General features: G+C 43.5%; 1 protein-coding gene across 2 annotated transcripts; it reads left to right on the top strand.

Annotated features, from left to right (window-relative positions):
- The first annotated feature begins 1,101 nt into the window (after nt 1-1,101).
- GABRD (gamma-aminobutyric acid type A receptor subunit delta) lies at nt 1,102-15,628 on the top strand. Of its 2 annotated transcripts, none has more exons than XM_065737921.1 (9): nt 1,102-1,307; nt 7,309-7,421; nt 7,931-7,998; nt 8,809-9,029; nt 9,579-9,661; nt 11,303-11,440; nt 12,356-12,508; nt 13,085-13,296; nt 13,858-15,628. In XM_065737921.1, the coding sequence occupies exons 1-9, from the start codon at nt 1,240-1,242 to the stop codon at nt 14,155-14,157; spliced, it is 1,356 nt and encodes a 451-aa protein (XP_065593993.1). In that variant the 5' UTR covers nt 1,102-1,239; the 3' UTR covers nt 14,158-15,628. The 2 variants fall into 2 exon arrangements, with proteins under 2 accessions (XP_065593993.1, XP_065593991.1); XM_065737919.1 differs by having other exon boundaries at nt 12,353-12,508.
- Nucleotides 15,629-15,652: the final 24 nt, after the last annotated feature.

Below are 15,652 nucleotides of genomic sequence, written 5' to 3'. Positions count from 1 at the left end.
GAGCCTACACGTAGGTCTTTTCACCCCAGGGTGAAGGTGTGACTTAATGTGGTGTGCAGAGAAAAGGTCTCAAAGAACATAAAACCCCACCTCATTCTTACACATTTCTGACATGTGCCCCTGTATGTGTGTGCATGGGTGCATCTGCACACAGTATGTGATGATGTGCACAACTGTTCTTCTGAGCCACCTTGGTTGTTGCCTCAACCCATCATCCCTTTGTTGCCATTTATTGGTATTCATCAACAAGAAAATGTCGACCATAAAAACGGGGAAACCGAACAGCTTACCCCGGCGGGCATCCTTCCATTGGATTAAAGGATCCACGCATTCATTTTTGCTGTACGATACAGTTTCTTTAAAATGTCTCCTACACAGTGTTTCCTTTGTGGGTTGGTTTTAAAATTGCTCTTCTGGACTGAACAGCATCAAAAAGCAGAGGAGGAGGAGGAGGAGGAGGAGGAGGGGAGAAGAAAAGAGCGAAGATGGAGAAGGTCGCGTCTGACCTTCGGGCTGGACCCGCAGCCCGCGGCAGCGCAGCCCGTGCCGCCCGGTCCCGAAACGCGACCGATCCGGAGCGATGAAAGCGCGGAGGCAGAAGTTCGCACACCCCGGGCACTGCCGCTTTCGGCGTCGCACCTCCAGTCGGGGGCAGCTTTTAGGGAGCGGAGAGATCGCAGCCTCCCCCGTCCCGGGCACATCCCCCCGCCCCCGGCGCCCGCTGCTCCGCGGGGAAAGGGCCGGGGCTGCAGCTCAGCGCGGGCGGGGGGCGGCCCTCCCGCGTCCTCCCTCCCGCAGCCAGCCCGGGCCGCCTCGCTCCTCGTTCTCCTCCCGGCGATGATTTGCACGGGACGCGCCCGCAGTGTCGGGAACACTTTTAGTTCTCTTTCTCCCGCGCTGGGTGGGATGGAGCTGTAATTGCAGGGGCTATTTTCGGCAGCCCGCGGAGCGGCCGGGCGGAGGAGGAGCGCGGCGCTGTTGAGCCGATCCCGCTGCCCCGATCCGGCTCTCCCCGCGGGACGGAGCGCGGCGGGGCAGCCCCGCGCCGGGCGGACCGGCACTGCAGCGCAGCGCAGCGGAGCGGCTCCGCCGGACGACGCCGCGGGGGCAGCGATACGGCGCTGAAACTGAGCCTCAACTTGCCGCAGGAAGGATGGCAACACCGGCGGAGCTCCGGAGCTGCCCAGAGAGCCAGGGAGCCTGGGTTTCGTGCGCCGCGATCTAATACGTGGGAGTAAAATGGAATTTCTCACCTGGGTTTTTCCTGCCTTGGTTCTACTGTGCACCCAGCAGCACAGGTGCATCAGGTAAGGCTGCCCCTTCCCGTTCGCTCCTTCGCTGCCCCGAAGCTGCGGTACCGCGGGGCCCTGGGCGCGTTCGCACGGCCGGGAGGACCCGGGGCAGACGAGCAGCGGTTTCTCGGGTTAATCGCGGGTTAATCGCGGGTTAATTGCGGGTTAATTGAGGGGCGCACTTCGAGCGGGAGCCCGGGGAAGAGTTTTCCTCGCGGCACTCGCTCTAAATCGGGGGCAGCCCCTCTTTGTGACCCCTCCACCCCGCGCCAGTGCCGGCCGCGGTCATCAGTGCTCCGGCGGAGGGGATGGGGCTGGCAGAAATCTCAGAGAAAGTTTGAAGAACACCGTTTCTTTTTTTTTTTTTTCTGAAATAATAAATTCCAAAGCGGAATGTTTGCGATTCTCAGTCACATTCAGTCAGAAGGTGTTAGCTAGGCAACCAGCTACGTTCTCTATATATTCTCTGCTGATCTGGAGGCTGGATTTGGAAAAAGCTTGCCAGATTATGCAATGAAAGCAGAGGGGGAGTTAAAAAGGACTTGCTGCATGCAAAAACATGCCTACATCACCCAGAGCACGGGTGGCTGTGAAATTAAAGGGGTCTTCCCACTTCTGTATTATGGACACTGTTAATAACTTCAGAGCAGTGTAAGAAGCAGAGATGGAACGATGCGGACGTGGCCTTTGGAATTGAGGAGTGAGATCTTATCTTTCCTCGTTGGGAAGGAGAAGGACCTGACATTAGAGGAGGTGTCAAGTCAACTGCTCTTGGCCAGGACTGACACAGTGATGTATCCCATGACCTTGGGCTGCTGCCCAGGGCCGCAGCCTGACACCTACGTGCTCTGAAGCCAGCCAGTGTTACACTGAAGGCAGAAAAGAAGATAATGCTTTTGACCAAAAGGCATCAAGATGTTGCCCATAATTTCAGTGATCCTGAACTGTCTGAACTTGGACAAGGACTAAAGATTTTGTCTGAAAAGCAGTGTCTGGATGTTAAAAAAAAAAAAGAATGTTAGGAGACAGTCAGTGCTCCCAGCTCCTGTGCTCACGACCTGCTTCCAGGCACAGGAACTGCCAGGCTCTGTGCAGCCTGTAGTTTCTTAGATAAGTTGCACGGGGTTGATTGCCTGTTACTTGGTTTTCTTCCCCCAGTTACACAACAGTGACGTGCTGTTTGTTAGCAATGCACAGACTCATGGCACAGAGCACAGGAAGGCGAATTCTAGCTTTTGAATTTCCAACTGTTCAGCTTGCAGTGCTTTTCCAAATATGCTGAAGTGTAAGACATCCACTATCCAAAGAAAGCTGCTCTGTTCAGTACAACACAGTTTTCTGACACTCAGGTTTAGCACGGCTCTGCAGAGCCCTGTTTAATCCTGTAAAGTCAGTCATCTTGCTTGCAAGCATCCTCTGGATGAGTTTATTACGTGGAATTAAAACAGATTCTAACCTTTGCTTCAGTAAAATTACTCACACATAGGTGGCTTTTGATGCATGAAATAATCCTTCTTGTAAGAGCCCCATGAGCACATTAACTTTCCTATTTCTCTTAACGTCCTGGAATAGGATTTTTTGATCTGTTTTGATTTTGTAAGAGTTTCACACGGAGCAGTGTGTTACTGGTGCTGTGGTTTTAAAATAATGGGCTATGCTATCAAAGAGACATTCTTACCACTCTGACTTTGCTTTCTAAGTGTTATTTGATTCATGGTTCTGGTGACAGAGGACATCCAAAATGTGAAATTCCCCATGTGTGATCCACAGCCGCCACAGTGACACAAAATGCCAAAGAAGAGGAACATTTCAGAGAATTGTGCACTTGGTGGGACCACATAACGTGTCCCAAAGGCAAAGCCACCTGTTAAAGTGATGCTGAGGTTTGGCAGAGGAGCCTGCTTCCTCATGGTGCGTTCGAGTACCCCAGGAGAGTGCTTCAGAGAGCTGCATTTGGCGCAGTTCCTCTGCCTCTGTCTGAATGAGCCTGATTCGACCTCAGTCAGCACATCCTGCATAAGCCAGAGCTGTTTGCAGGTGAACATCTCTGGAAGAGAAGTATTTCTTGGGCTGCTTGAGGCATAAGTGGCAGGAAATCTGACATTTCTGTGATTGCCAGCTCTTTGGGGAAAGACTATTTTATCAGAGTTTGATATGCTTTGGATGCTGCAATAATTAAAGTCTCATAATAGATCTCTAATTAACAATAGGTGTATCTTTCATGTTTAGGATCCTGCTATATTAAATGGCTTTTACACGTTCGCATGCAATTGTTCTTCTGTAGTGTACCATCCTCAGTCATGGAAATAGAGGAGCTTTAACACATGAATATATGCAAAGCGTGGGCTATTTTCTGTCCTTAAAACTCAGAGAGTTTTAGCCTCTGATGGAGCTTTGATGTTCAAAAGGTTGCCATGAATTAAGCCTAATGCTTTTTCAATTACATTTCAAAATACAGAACATATTTACAGCGAGTCTCACTTAGAGTCAGGAATGGCAGATGGGAAGGATACACACACTGCTCTGGATAATCCTGGAGCTTGACAGAAGCCAGATTGTTCCCTGACCTTGCTGGATATTCCTTGTCTTTTTTCTCAAGAAAGAAGTTTTCTTCAGTGGCAGTGACACCTGGGCCATATGCCCCCAAAAGATCATCTCAAAGAAAAGGAAATACACTCTACTCTGGTCCTTAGTATCAGTCAAACTGGTATTTCCATCTTTCAAACTACAAGATTAGTACAGCAACTATCTAGTGACCATTTTCAAGCAGTGTTTCAGAAGGCAGTGAAGACAGCCTAACATTCACATCTTAAAAGACAGGCTGTCCAAGTTGACTGATGCTTCTCCAGATCGTTCCAGATGAACAGAATGCCTTGGTCCCATAGCAGCTGGGAGAAAGATGTCAGCTTGAAGGATGCTAGTATATATGTATTTTGATTCTAGAACTGAGAACACAGCAATAAAGGAGATGAGTTTCTTAGCTCTATCTTTGAGATCTGCTGCTTAGAGCTACTTTCCTAACCTGTGACAAGGACAGTTTTGTTAGGCAAAGAAGAACTTTATTCCCAGGCCTACCAGTAGCCATTTCCTCTCTTCTTTGTCTACTATATAAGGGAACTATTTTTTTTATAGTTTTAACAGCAGTAATCTGTTTTCTACTGTTAACAGCCAGCTCTGCTGAACTTCTCACAATGCTGAAACTCCAGATTTGTACGGGTGAAAATATATTCTCAAATTATCCACTTGAAATGAGACGTGTGTAGAGAGCTGAGATAAAAAAACATCTTCCTCAGCTTCAGATCTGAGAATGACTTCCAGAGTGACATTAGGACACAGGAGGATGCTGCTCAGCCACCCAGGCATCCTGCTCTGGCCTGGTGCAATGTACAGATAAGCTTTTCGATGAGCTCTTACATCCCTTGGATTTTACAAACCAACAGCTTGCTTTTACAAATTCCTTTTCTTCCTAAAACAAGCTTGACAGCAGCCTACATTAGGAAGCAAATTTGCTAATTCCACTATTAGTGGTTTCCTTTCTTTTAATCTTTCCTGCTTACATTACAAAAAAGTTAATCCCTTCCGATGAATATTTTCTACGCTGGTCTTCCTTCTTCAGGTAAAAAAAACATGAGCAATATTTAAGGCCATACATAATCCCCACTGCTTATGAAGGATGAATGAAATCCTCCCACCACTCTTCATGTCACTTTAAAGCACTGGACCTGGGTGATGCAGGAGGACCTACAATAACTTTAGACCCGAAGAACCCACTTCAGCCTGACACAAGTACAACTTGCACTCACACCATGCTGGATGTGTGGATGCTCTTCCTCCTGAAAAGAGCCTAACGTTAGCAAGAGCTTTTGTTAACTCACTGACTGCTGCCTGTAATGAAACTGTAGGTTATTCTGATTCACGTATTCTCTCAGAGTATTTTGAAGCTATTTCATGAACACCATGCTAATTGTGAGAACAGCAGTAACTGAGTAATTTTTGTTGCTATTTTGTACAAATTTAAAAATGAACCAGTACTATAGGCAAACAAAGCTCATCTAGCCATAAAATCATTTCAGCTGTAATGCTTCTATAACTCCCACTGGTGTTAAGTGCATATAGCTCTGCTAACTTCAACAGATTTGTTACACTGATCTGACCTTAAGGCTTTATTAATAATAGAAACCAGATTCTTTTTAACTGTGTCATGGATATTTAAGTAAAACTCCCTCTAGATAGTAATCTGCTTAAAACACTGCAAGCTATGGCCCACAATTTTTTAACCCAACTCTGTCCTTTGAACTTCCTTTCAGCTCCCTGATTCTCCATAATGCCATACAGGAGTATACTGACAGAGGATAACTGCTGCACACTGTAAATGCTTTTTGAATAAAAAAGATGAGACTCCTGGCAGTCCTTATGATTGCTGTGATGGTGTTCTGATTTTATAGCTGGTACCTAGCACTGTCCTGGCACTGTGCACGGAGGAAGCAGAAGCTTCTCCCACCCTCACAGATCAGCCTTGCAGGACAGGCCGTGTACTGCAGCCGCCTTCTGACTGAGCATGGTTTTAAAAGCACTTTAAAGAACTTAGCTGCAACAAAAGTGAACTGCACTGAGGGTCTTGCTGCAGAAAGCCAGACCTGAGCACCTGGATCTTGCAAAGTACTGCGAAACAATAGTTTTCTTTAAGTACCAACTGACACTGGGAAGAATGAAAGAGAAGCACATAGGAAACAGCAGTTTGATGAAAAGAAGCGTTTGTGTGGTTGGTGAGATGTGACACAGAATAAGAAAAAAACGTTACCACGTGTATTATAAATTTTCAAAGCCTTTGTTTAAATCAATAATTTTATTCCAAATTATATGGCTCCGAGTCTGCCAAGATCCTTACTCAGAAGAGCTGGAAGTAATGGCACGTGCTGAGCTGAATGCATGGATTGGCATATTTTGGAGAGGAAAACCATGTGCTTTATTTGGGTCAATGTCGCATGAACACTCTAAGAAAATTATGTAAGTACCAAGGCAGAATATATTTATGGTGCATTACTCTGCAGTCTTTCGTCAGTGTTGAACAAGCTCCTCTTCTGTTACTAGTGACATAGATCTCCCAAATGCCATATTTACTGCTGGCCTCAGGGGGAAATCCTAAAACAGCTCCAGTACAGTACCTGCACTCACATGCATGCCCCTCCCAGCCCACCAGCAGTTCTTTGCAGATAGTTGTGGTAGACGTTGTCACAGTCCTTCATTTATCTATTCCCGTTGTGTCAATCACAGCGCTGGCAAGAGGGATTATGTGAGCAGGCACAGATCTGCTTCAGATGAAGCCTGCCAGCTCCGTTTTGAAGAGAATTGGAGCCTGCCTTGTTTTAAGAGATTATGGAATATCGACAGTGTTACTTAAGACTGCGGGGATGCCTCTTTCCATGCTTCACTGTTTTCTGTTGATCGCTTCTAAAATTCCTTTTAGGCCGTATATCTGCATGGTACAGGTACCCCAACACCTTCTACTGTGCATTGCTTTTCCAGTTTCTGAGGGCTAACGGGGCTTTCCGCAGCAGCAGAGATGTTAAATCCAAACTCCAGCTGAGTAATTTTTACTCTTTTTCACAGTGCATTTGAAAAGATCCATCCTTTCTTGATCTGCTCTTCCTCCACTCAATCCAGTTACCAGACAGCTGCATTTCATGCACTGTACAAAGTATCCTGGTTTTCCTTATGCTTCCATTGCTTTCCTAAAACTTTTTTCTTCAAGAAAAAGAAAATGCTTTTGAAAGTGATTTCTTTTCTCGCAGAAAGAAGCTGCATTCCTTCCTGGAATATGTTTTGATTTAAACAAAAAAATCTGAAATGGTCTTCTACCTGTAGACAGCCTTGTTCTTCTGAAGCATCACCCATGCTTTGCTGGTTATAGTGCCAGTGGCCATGGAGTAAAAGAGGGCAGTGCCTTCCATTTGCTGTTGCTTTCATGTCTGTAAACGTGGGCAAGATTTAAAAGATACCAATTCTCTTTCCCTAGAGCTATGACTGATATCGGAGATTACATAGGCTCCAACATTGAAATATCCTGGTTACCCAACCTGGATGATTTGATGAAAGGGTACGCACGTAATTTCAGGCCTGGGATTGGAGGTGAGAAATTGAAGTTTTGCCTTTCATTTCTTATGATTATTTTACCCTCTGATGTTTATCTGAACTTCATCCTCTACGTGATGAAAAAGTTGTGTTAATCTTACACTTGGATCCTGAAAACAGTAGCAAGCAAAGTGTTCATTGTGCCATTTGAAAAAAGGCAGATTGTGCAACACAATCAGTGCAGCCTTCTTCTGCCACAGCTCTTAAACCACTGCTGTCTAAGTCAAGATCATTTTGGATCACACTGCAGCAGTAATTTCTGATTGCTTGAAGTGTCTTATGTTAAACCAGATGTCATGTTTTCTGGAAGAGATCACATAAGTTTCAGTAGTTGTGACTGTATTTCATTTTCTTTTTCACTGAAGGGAAGTGTTCCGTTGAAAACCAAGGACACAATGGAAAATACCACTGTGAATTCACTCTATGAAAGAGTTAACAGTCTTTGTGGGCACCTACATACTCAGCTATGATGATGTCAATGATGTCATTCAAACATTTTTTCACAGGTCCTCCTGTTAACGTTGCTCTTGCAATTGAGGTAGCCAGCATTGACCACATCTCAGAAGTGAACATGGTATGTTGTGAATTACACTTAGTTGTGAATGTCTGTACTGCAGTGACTGTAAGTGCAGAGGGTTACATAGAGACAGGAGATCCCCAACATGTGCGGAGTAGAAAGACTGTCAGAAGATATCACAGAGAACAGACACTGCATCTTAAGACCCAGGCAGATTCTCTTTGGGCAGAAGTTGGCTACATCTGTGTAAGTCACTGAGACTTCTGATGGGAGTTAGTGAGTTTGGCACTGAGCAGCACTATCAGCCTTGTTTGAAGCATTAGCTCCAACTGCTGTTCATGTTCCTTTTCACCCCCCAAAAGTTGAGGGGAGCATTAACTGTGAGATGTGGCTCTTTTCCACATGGAGACCTTTCAATAAAGCAATGGACTGTAACAACTTACAAATGTCACAACCAACCATTGTGAATTGACTGCGCTTCTGAAACACAATAGATCGAACTTGAAATGCAGAACTTTGACTTTCCCTCCATCCTTTCCCATTACTACAGATTCATAACTTCACCTGATTGTTTTAGTTTTGCTTTAAAAATCCTCCTGTTTGTGGGGATACATAAATGGATTTTCCTCAGTACAACATATGCAACTCCTGTGGCAGTGTCTGTAACACGGACACTGAGTAGTTTTTATATATCCAAGGTAAAAGTATTCGACAAATTAAAATGCATGGACAGTTGTAGGGCAGAGCATAAAGATACCTTTGTGCACAGGGAACACTTCAGACTAATTCAACTATTTCTGACCCAGTCCTGAGGCATTATCACCTTAGTTCAGCATGGCTTGGTAACTGGGATTTCTCCCATCACAGGAGTACACCATGACAGTGTTTCTGCACCAGAGCTGGCGAGACGAGCGCCTGTCTTACAACCACACCAACGAAACGCTGGGGCTGGACAGCCGCTTTGTGGACAAGCTCTGGCTGCCAGATACCTTCATAGTAAACGCCAAGTCTGCCTGGTTCCACGACGTGACTGTGGAAAACAAACTCATCAGGCTGCAGCCAGATGGAGTCATTTTATACAGCATAAGGTAAGCAGGGCGGGGGGCAAGTGTCCTCTGCCACGTGTTAACTTTCTGAACAGACTATAAAAGTCATCACTCTTTTTTTCCCTGGAAAATTTCCTAAAGTAACAATTAATTTAAAACAAAGGAAGTGTTTTTCACTTTGGAAGAGCGCTTTTCCTAGAACTCAGTAACTACTGTAAGTGTGTACTGTTCTAAAAATGGATATGTGTACATGTGAAATTCTAAGTTCAAAGCCATCCTTAAGGAAGAAATGAACTCAGGGGCAGTGGAAGGGAGCAGGCTTGACTCAGAAAGTCTTCTTTGTCATCAGAAGTCATTGAAGCATCCTCTGATGTTATATAAGTCATTTGATTTTTCTTCAACTCCCAGCCCCAAACTTCTGTGCTTCACAAATACTTAGCAACGACAATTGCTGTAAGTATTTTGAAAATAGTTTGTTGTATTTGTAATATTAAGGTTTCAGTTTTCCATGTAGTCTTTGAGTTCAAGGAAAAAGCAAGTGCACAGCTCTATCTGTGTGCCACTAACTGGTGTTCATTTTGCTTGGGACAGGATTACCTCAACGGTGGCATGTGACATGGACCTCTCCAAGTACCCAATGGACGAGCAGGAATGCATGTTGGACTTGGAGAGCTGTAAGGGCTGAGCACAGCATTTCATATAACCTAAATTCTGCTTAAAGTCTGCATGTATGCTGCTTAGCTTGAGGGAACTTGCTGGAGTGATTATGCTTTAATCAGTGAAATGTAATGGGTTCAGAAAGAAAGGGTGCAAATGTGCATCCCTTCATTCTGTGTGTCGGTCTTTGGATTTCTCAATACTCATTTGGCACCAACTCAAAGATGTGAGATTTAACTCAGTGAAGCTGAACAACCTACAGTCCCACTGAAGACAAATGCCTGGAACTTTGTGTCTTATGTAAAGCCTAGTGGAATTGTGGCAGTCTTTCCACTAGCATTAGTGATGTTTCCATCAAGTCCAGCAAGGCAGAGAAGCCCACTGGCAAAATGTGGCGTGCTATTTTCCCTTTGTGAAAAAAGAAAAAAAAAAAAAAGCACAGGAAAAAGAGAATTGCTTATTTTTAATGTATGGGATCGTGCCTAACCTTTGCATAGCCATCTGTTGCACGAAAATCAGAGTATTTCAGGGACTGGCTTCAATTCATTTGTGCTCAAAAAGGTGAGCGAAGAGTGAATGTATATTTTGTCCAATCTGCACTTTATTTAGGATCACCATGACATGTTATTCTCGTGAGCTTTAACACTTGGGAAAGAATGAAACTTACTGACACAAACAGAGGCCACCCCATTGACAGCAATGACTTTGGCCTTTTGTGGTTTTTGCATCAGGAGGACCTCGGGGCTCGAGAGATATGAGCAGTGGTTTCTAAGCAGAAGCACTGGCCTATCAATTTAAGATTCTATTTCTCATTTTTTAGCCCTGACTGTTTTCTAGGCAATTAACCACAATACCATTTTATCCTGTCAAAAATAGCAATCTACAGTTTTACTTATGTAATCACCAAATGTAGAGGCAGCAGACACTGAACCAGCAATCAGTTCTCTCCCTCTGCAAGTTCTGCAGGGAATTTGGGTGCTGGTTGAGGTTTTTAATTGAATTTGAGGATTCTGATGTCAGTGCAACAAACAAGGAAAAAGGAACAAAGTGGTTTTGTAGCAAGTCGTGCATTAACACCACCACCAGCAAAGATTGATTTCCTATGGATTTGCATGTTACATAAATTCATTCATGCATCTCCCATCCTTCTTTCCTGTCCCTGGTATCCTGTACCTCTTTTGAGCTGACAGCCGTGCCAAACTACAGCAATCAATTGCCTGATATACACGGTGATTATGAAGATAGCTTCTTAACTTGAGAATGGACATGGGTCTGTGCTACCCTGCTGTTCTCTAACTGGAGCAAGTAGCCTTGTTTGAGCTACAGCAGCAGTTAGTCTGCTCTTGTGAGCACACACATGAGCTTTTTCAGAGTTCGGGTATTTCTCATGACACTGCAGTGCACTGTGCCATACCACATATTGGTAATCAGTGCAAATCAACTCGGATTATTCTCCCTGTAGGAAAGCTACCCCTGATGGGAACCTGGGAACACTGATGTTGCCAGGATAGTGAATTATCTAGACTGAATCACAGCATGTTTGCAGTGGGACCAATGAAAATCAATGTAGCAGAGGAATTACAGCACTACCACAACGAGTCCTCTAGGCTCTTAATTTCTTCCCCAAGCTTTGCACTTAATCTGCTTTCTTTTGGCAGATGGTTACTCTTCAGAGGACATTGTCTACCACTGGTCAGAAAACCAGGATGAGATCCATGGGCTGGATAAGCTGCAGCTTGCTCAGTTCACAATTACTAATTACCAGTTTACAACAGAACTGATGAACTTCAAATCTGGTAACAGGATCTGTCTTCAATTCAGGGACAGTATCTGACGTTCTTTTCATACAGGAAATCTATTTCTATAATAGAAAATCTCTGCTCTTAAGTAACTCATTTAAATAATCTGTCAGGTTTCTGATACGAATTTTCTGTAGCTAATGTTTTCAAAAATTGGTAACCTTTTGCTTTCAGGTTGCCACTATAGCATGTTCTATCCTTCAGCTCCATATGCTTGAAAAAATACTGCATGGAATAGTCTGACAGAAAAGGTGTAACTCACATTTTCCTGACCTAATTTGCAATTTCGGATAAGGAAAATTTCCATTAGGCCTAACGTTGTGAGGCTTATGACATACAGTCAGATTGTTCTAATTCTACCCAGTACAAGTCAGTGGTGTGTATGTATATCACTGGCTTTATTGCAATGTTTGTAAAAGATTGGAGTCATTTCTTTCCTGCTGATTTTTCATCCTCTTTCATGTATTCAGATCCTCATTTATGCTGCACATCTCCTCTAAGCTCTTTTTTGAGTTTGAAATTAACTTGGCCTTTTAAAAAATCTAATTTTAGTATCTGGAGGACTTTCTACAGCAGATGATAAGACAGTACACATTTTGAAGCAATAGTGTTATTTGAGAAGGCTCATGATTATATTTTCAGATCTGGCATTGATATGACCTGAGACAAATCATTTGACCTATTCTTAGCTAACTGTGCTGATGAGAACTGCATAAACCCTCTCGCAGGGTTTATGAGGACTAATCAAAAAAGATTCATAAAAGCTTTTTGTGATCCCTGGCCAAAAGAATTTTGTTTAAGATCGTAGATCTGCATCACTGTAGGAAATGCTCATCTGAAATGCAAGATTACCTTCCATATCTGCAGCTCACACTGTCGGAATCTTTCTTTGCCTCCACTTTGTGTCAGCAGGTCAGTTTCCCAGGCTCAGTCTCCACTTCCACCTTCGACGGAATAGAGGTGTTTATATCATTCAGTCCTATGTCCCTTCAATCTTACTGGTGGCCATGTCGTGGGTTTCCTTCTGGATCAGTCAGTCAGCTGTGCCTGCCAGGGTGTCATTAGGTAAGATGGATGGTTTGGGGATCTAACAGGAAAGGGCACGCTGATGTAATTATGCTCTCTGCTGTACCATTTTCCATTCAGATGCCTTTATGAATACCGTGTTTAAGTTTGCGGTTGAGAGGGTCCTTTAAAATATTTCCTGCCTGCTTTGATTTCTGTCGTGCTATCAGAGCAGCTACCCCAATAAAGAACACAAACATTTAAAGATAGCTAAGAGCAGTGGTGAAGGTAAGGCAGTCATATAAAAGAACTGACCCGAAGAAACTGGAAATGTGACAAAGTCTTCCTAGAGCTTGACAGTCTGCTTCCCAAGTAAGGGCTGCAAGTCCAGACCCAAAAGGTTTTGAGAGTAATTCTGTTTTTAACTAGAAGAAAACCAAGGATAAGATGTTCAAAGCTGCCGTAGTCATACAAATGTACAGTCCTTACAAGCTCTTTGAATCCCATTTGGAAAGTCAGAAACCATACTGTTAAGGGTTTTCTATTGTGAAAAGTATTCCACAGTTTCAGATCGGTAAATACTCTTATTAGGGTGTGCTATGAAACCTAAAGGAGCCTTCTCGTGCCACACTGCAGGTATAACTACCGTTCTCACAATGACTACACTGATGGTCAGTGCCCGATCTTCGCTTCCACGAGCTTCTGCCATCAAGGCACTTGATGTGTACTTCTGGATATGCTACGTGTTTGTCTTCGCTGCACTGGTAGAATATGCTTTTGCACATTTCAATGCTGACTACATGAAAAAGCAGAAGAACAAGATCAAGGCGAGAAGGCAGAGTGGAGAGGTCAGTAAGCCAAGTAGTGTGAAAAGATTTGCAAAAAAAAAATATGGCTCAGCATTGCAATGTTTTCTCCTTGTGGAAGTAAATTGTTTTTGTAGAATCACTATTATAGAACAGCCCAGGTTGGAAAGGACCTTCAAAAACCATCAGGTCCAGCTTTTCATAGGAGAACAGAACCTATATTAGATTATCTAACACCCTTTCCAGTACTCCGGTGCTTCTGTCACGTTAAGATAGCAAGCAACTGTTAATGCACAGTGAGCACTCCACTAACTGCAACACGTCCTTGCATGATTTGTTGCTGTATTTAAGATGAGAAATGGAGAATAAAGGAGAACAAATAAGAAGAGATGCAAAGTCTGTCTTAAGACTTACACTTGGAAAATACATTTAGAGCCAGCTTAGATGTGGTGGCACAGAAGCTTTCAGAGGTCTTTCTGCCAAAGCAAATGATAAGTACCATTTATCACTCTCATATTACACCATGTCAGTATCATGGATAGTCTGCATGAAGTACCATTGCTCTATGAATTGTTCTTACAGATTTTTCTCTTCCCTTTGCAGATAAATGTGAAGAATGCCATTGTTCTGTTTTCCCTTTCCATCGCTGGTGTGAACCAGGAGCTGGCCATTTCCAACAGGCAGCACCGAATCCCCAGAAGTCTGCCTGGCTCATATGGCACAATAGAAATAGAGACTGGAGAGACTAAGCAGCAGCAAGAGATGAAACTGGACAAAAAGAGTGGTCTGAAGTCCCTCTTTAAGCCCATTGATGCTGATACCATCGATATATATGCCAGAGCAGTGTTCCCAGCAGCCTTTGCAGCAGTCAATGTTATATACTGGGTTGCCTACACAATGTAAAAAGCCCAGAACTTTGTGAAGAGTTAAGAACTGAACAATACCTACACACTGGGAAGTCCTTGCTGAAACTGTATTGTACCATCTCAAAATATTTTCCCACGATCTTGAGACATTTCTAGTCAAGAAACTCCTGCAATCAACTCCCACTAAAGCAGCAAGAGAAACAGTCTGCTACCAGTCTGATTTGATAATAACTGCACTCTGCTGAACAACCCCAGCTCCTTTTGTTTCCACTCTTACCACAAGACAACATCTCACATGTACATAACTGCAGAAGTCTGAATCTTAAACGGCCATGTTTTTCTCCACCTGAAGGGTTGGTGAGTAATGCAGGTTTAGCTTCTCACACTCAGAGCATTTCATTTTTCTTAGTGGAACAGCTAATTCCTATCTTCCACACAAGTGATTTTCTGTACCTGGCCTCCTGTGGACTGGTCTAGCTTTAATGCGAGTGGCAAAGTTGGAAATTTTAATCACAAAAATCCCATGATAAAAGTAAAGGGGCTGAAGAAGTGAGTGGAGGTTTACTGAATTTTCCTTTGTCTTAGGTAAAGTATTGAAAACATTTCAGTGCTCTTAGTTACAGCATGAAATAAAATATACTACATAGAATTCTACTGAATTGTTAGTAATGACGGCATTACATTTCAGATCCAAGCTAATGAAAGTTTAAACACTGAAGCATATTTGTTACTTTAATAGGCCCCAAAGCAGATGAAAGTGGCTCAGGGCAAGCTCAGCCTTTCTGTGTTGGATCGCCAGAAGTTTCAGGGGTGCTTGGTAATGAAGGAACTGAAACTCAATTTCCAGGAAGGACTTCAGAATTTCTTCTATTAGTTTCAGTGACAGTCTGCCCCACGTGCCTCTGAAACTCTCCTTTTTGTCTCTGGCTCTAAAAAGCTGAGTGAAGTTCAAAGATGCCATAAATGGCTTTAAGTCATGCAGTCACTTTGGACATTTTTGCAATTTTTACTTAGAGGCTGACATAACATTAGGGCTCTCTGCTTCCCTTATTTGACTGAAATTTATGGGTACTCAGACATGCTCCTTAATTCAAGACTGGATCCTCTCACCCTACTCATACAAATTAACACTTTCTTCTGTGAATAACTCCAGGGACCTCAGCAAATGAAGGCAGAATTCACAACAAATACAAGTTTCATAATTAACCTTTATCACAAAAGCACAGTAAATGTATTGGGATGTGGATTAAAACAACATACATATTTAAGACACTTTAAAAGGGAAACATTGGGTTTTGGCTTTGGGGTTGGAGTGTTTTTTGAGGATTCTGGTGCCTGCAAGATTAAACAAGACACAAGTTGTAAACGAGAGTTGTGCTGGGCTTGGAAGATGGGCATGGCTGATGAGCAACAGTTAAAACTGCAGTGAGGAGGAAACAAGTGGTGGATGACATATCCCTCCCTCCTTACTTACCTGTGACACACGGCTTGATTTCACATGACCAGAACTTGAAAGAGCATTTTAACACAAA

Source organism: Cyrtonyx montezumae, unplaced genomic scaffold (assembly GCF_038088225.1).
Source record: "Cyrtonyx montezumae isolate F1298 unplaced genomic scaffold, pur_monq_1.0 scaffold_21, whole genome shotgun sequence".
NCBI lineage: Eukaryota > Metazoa > Chordata > Aves > Galliformes > Odontophoridae > Cyrtonyx > Cyrtonyx montezumae.
Note: the sequence above shows the minus strand (reverse complement) of the source record. Positions and strands in the feature narration are given on the sequence as shown.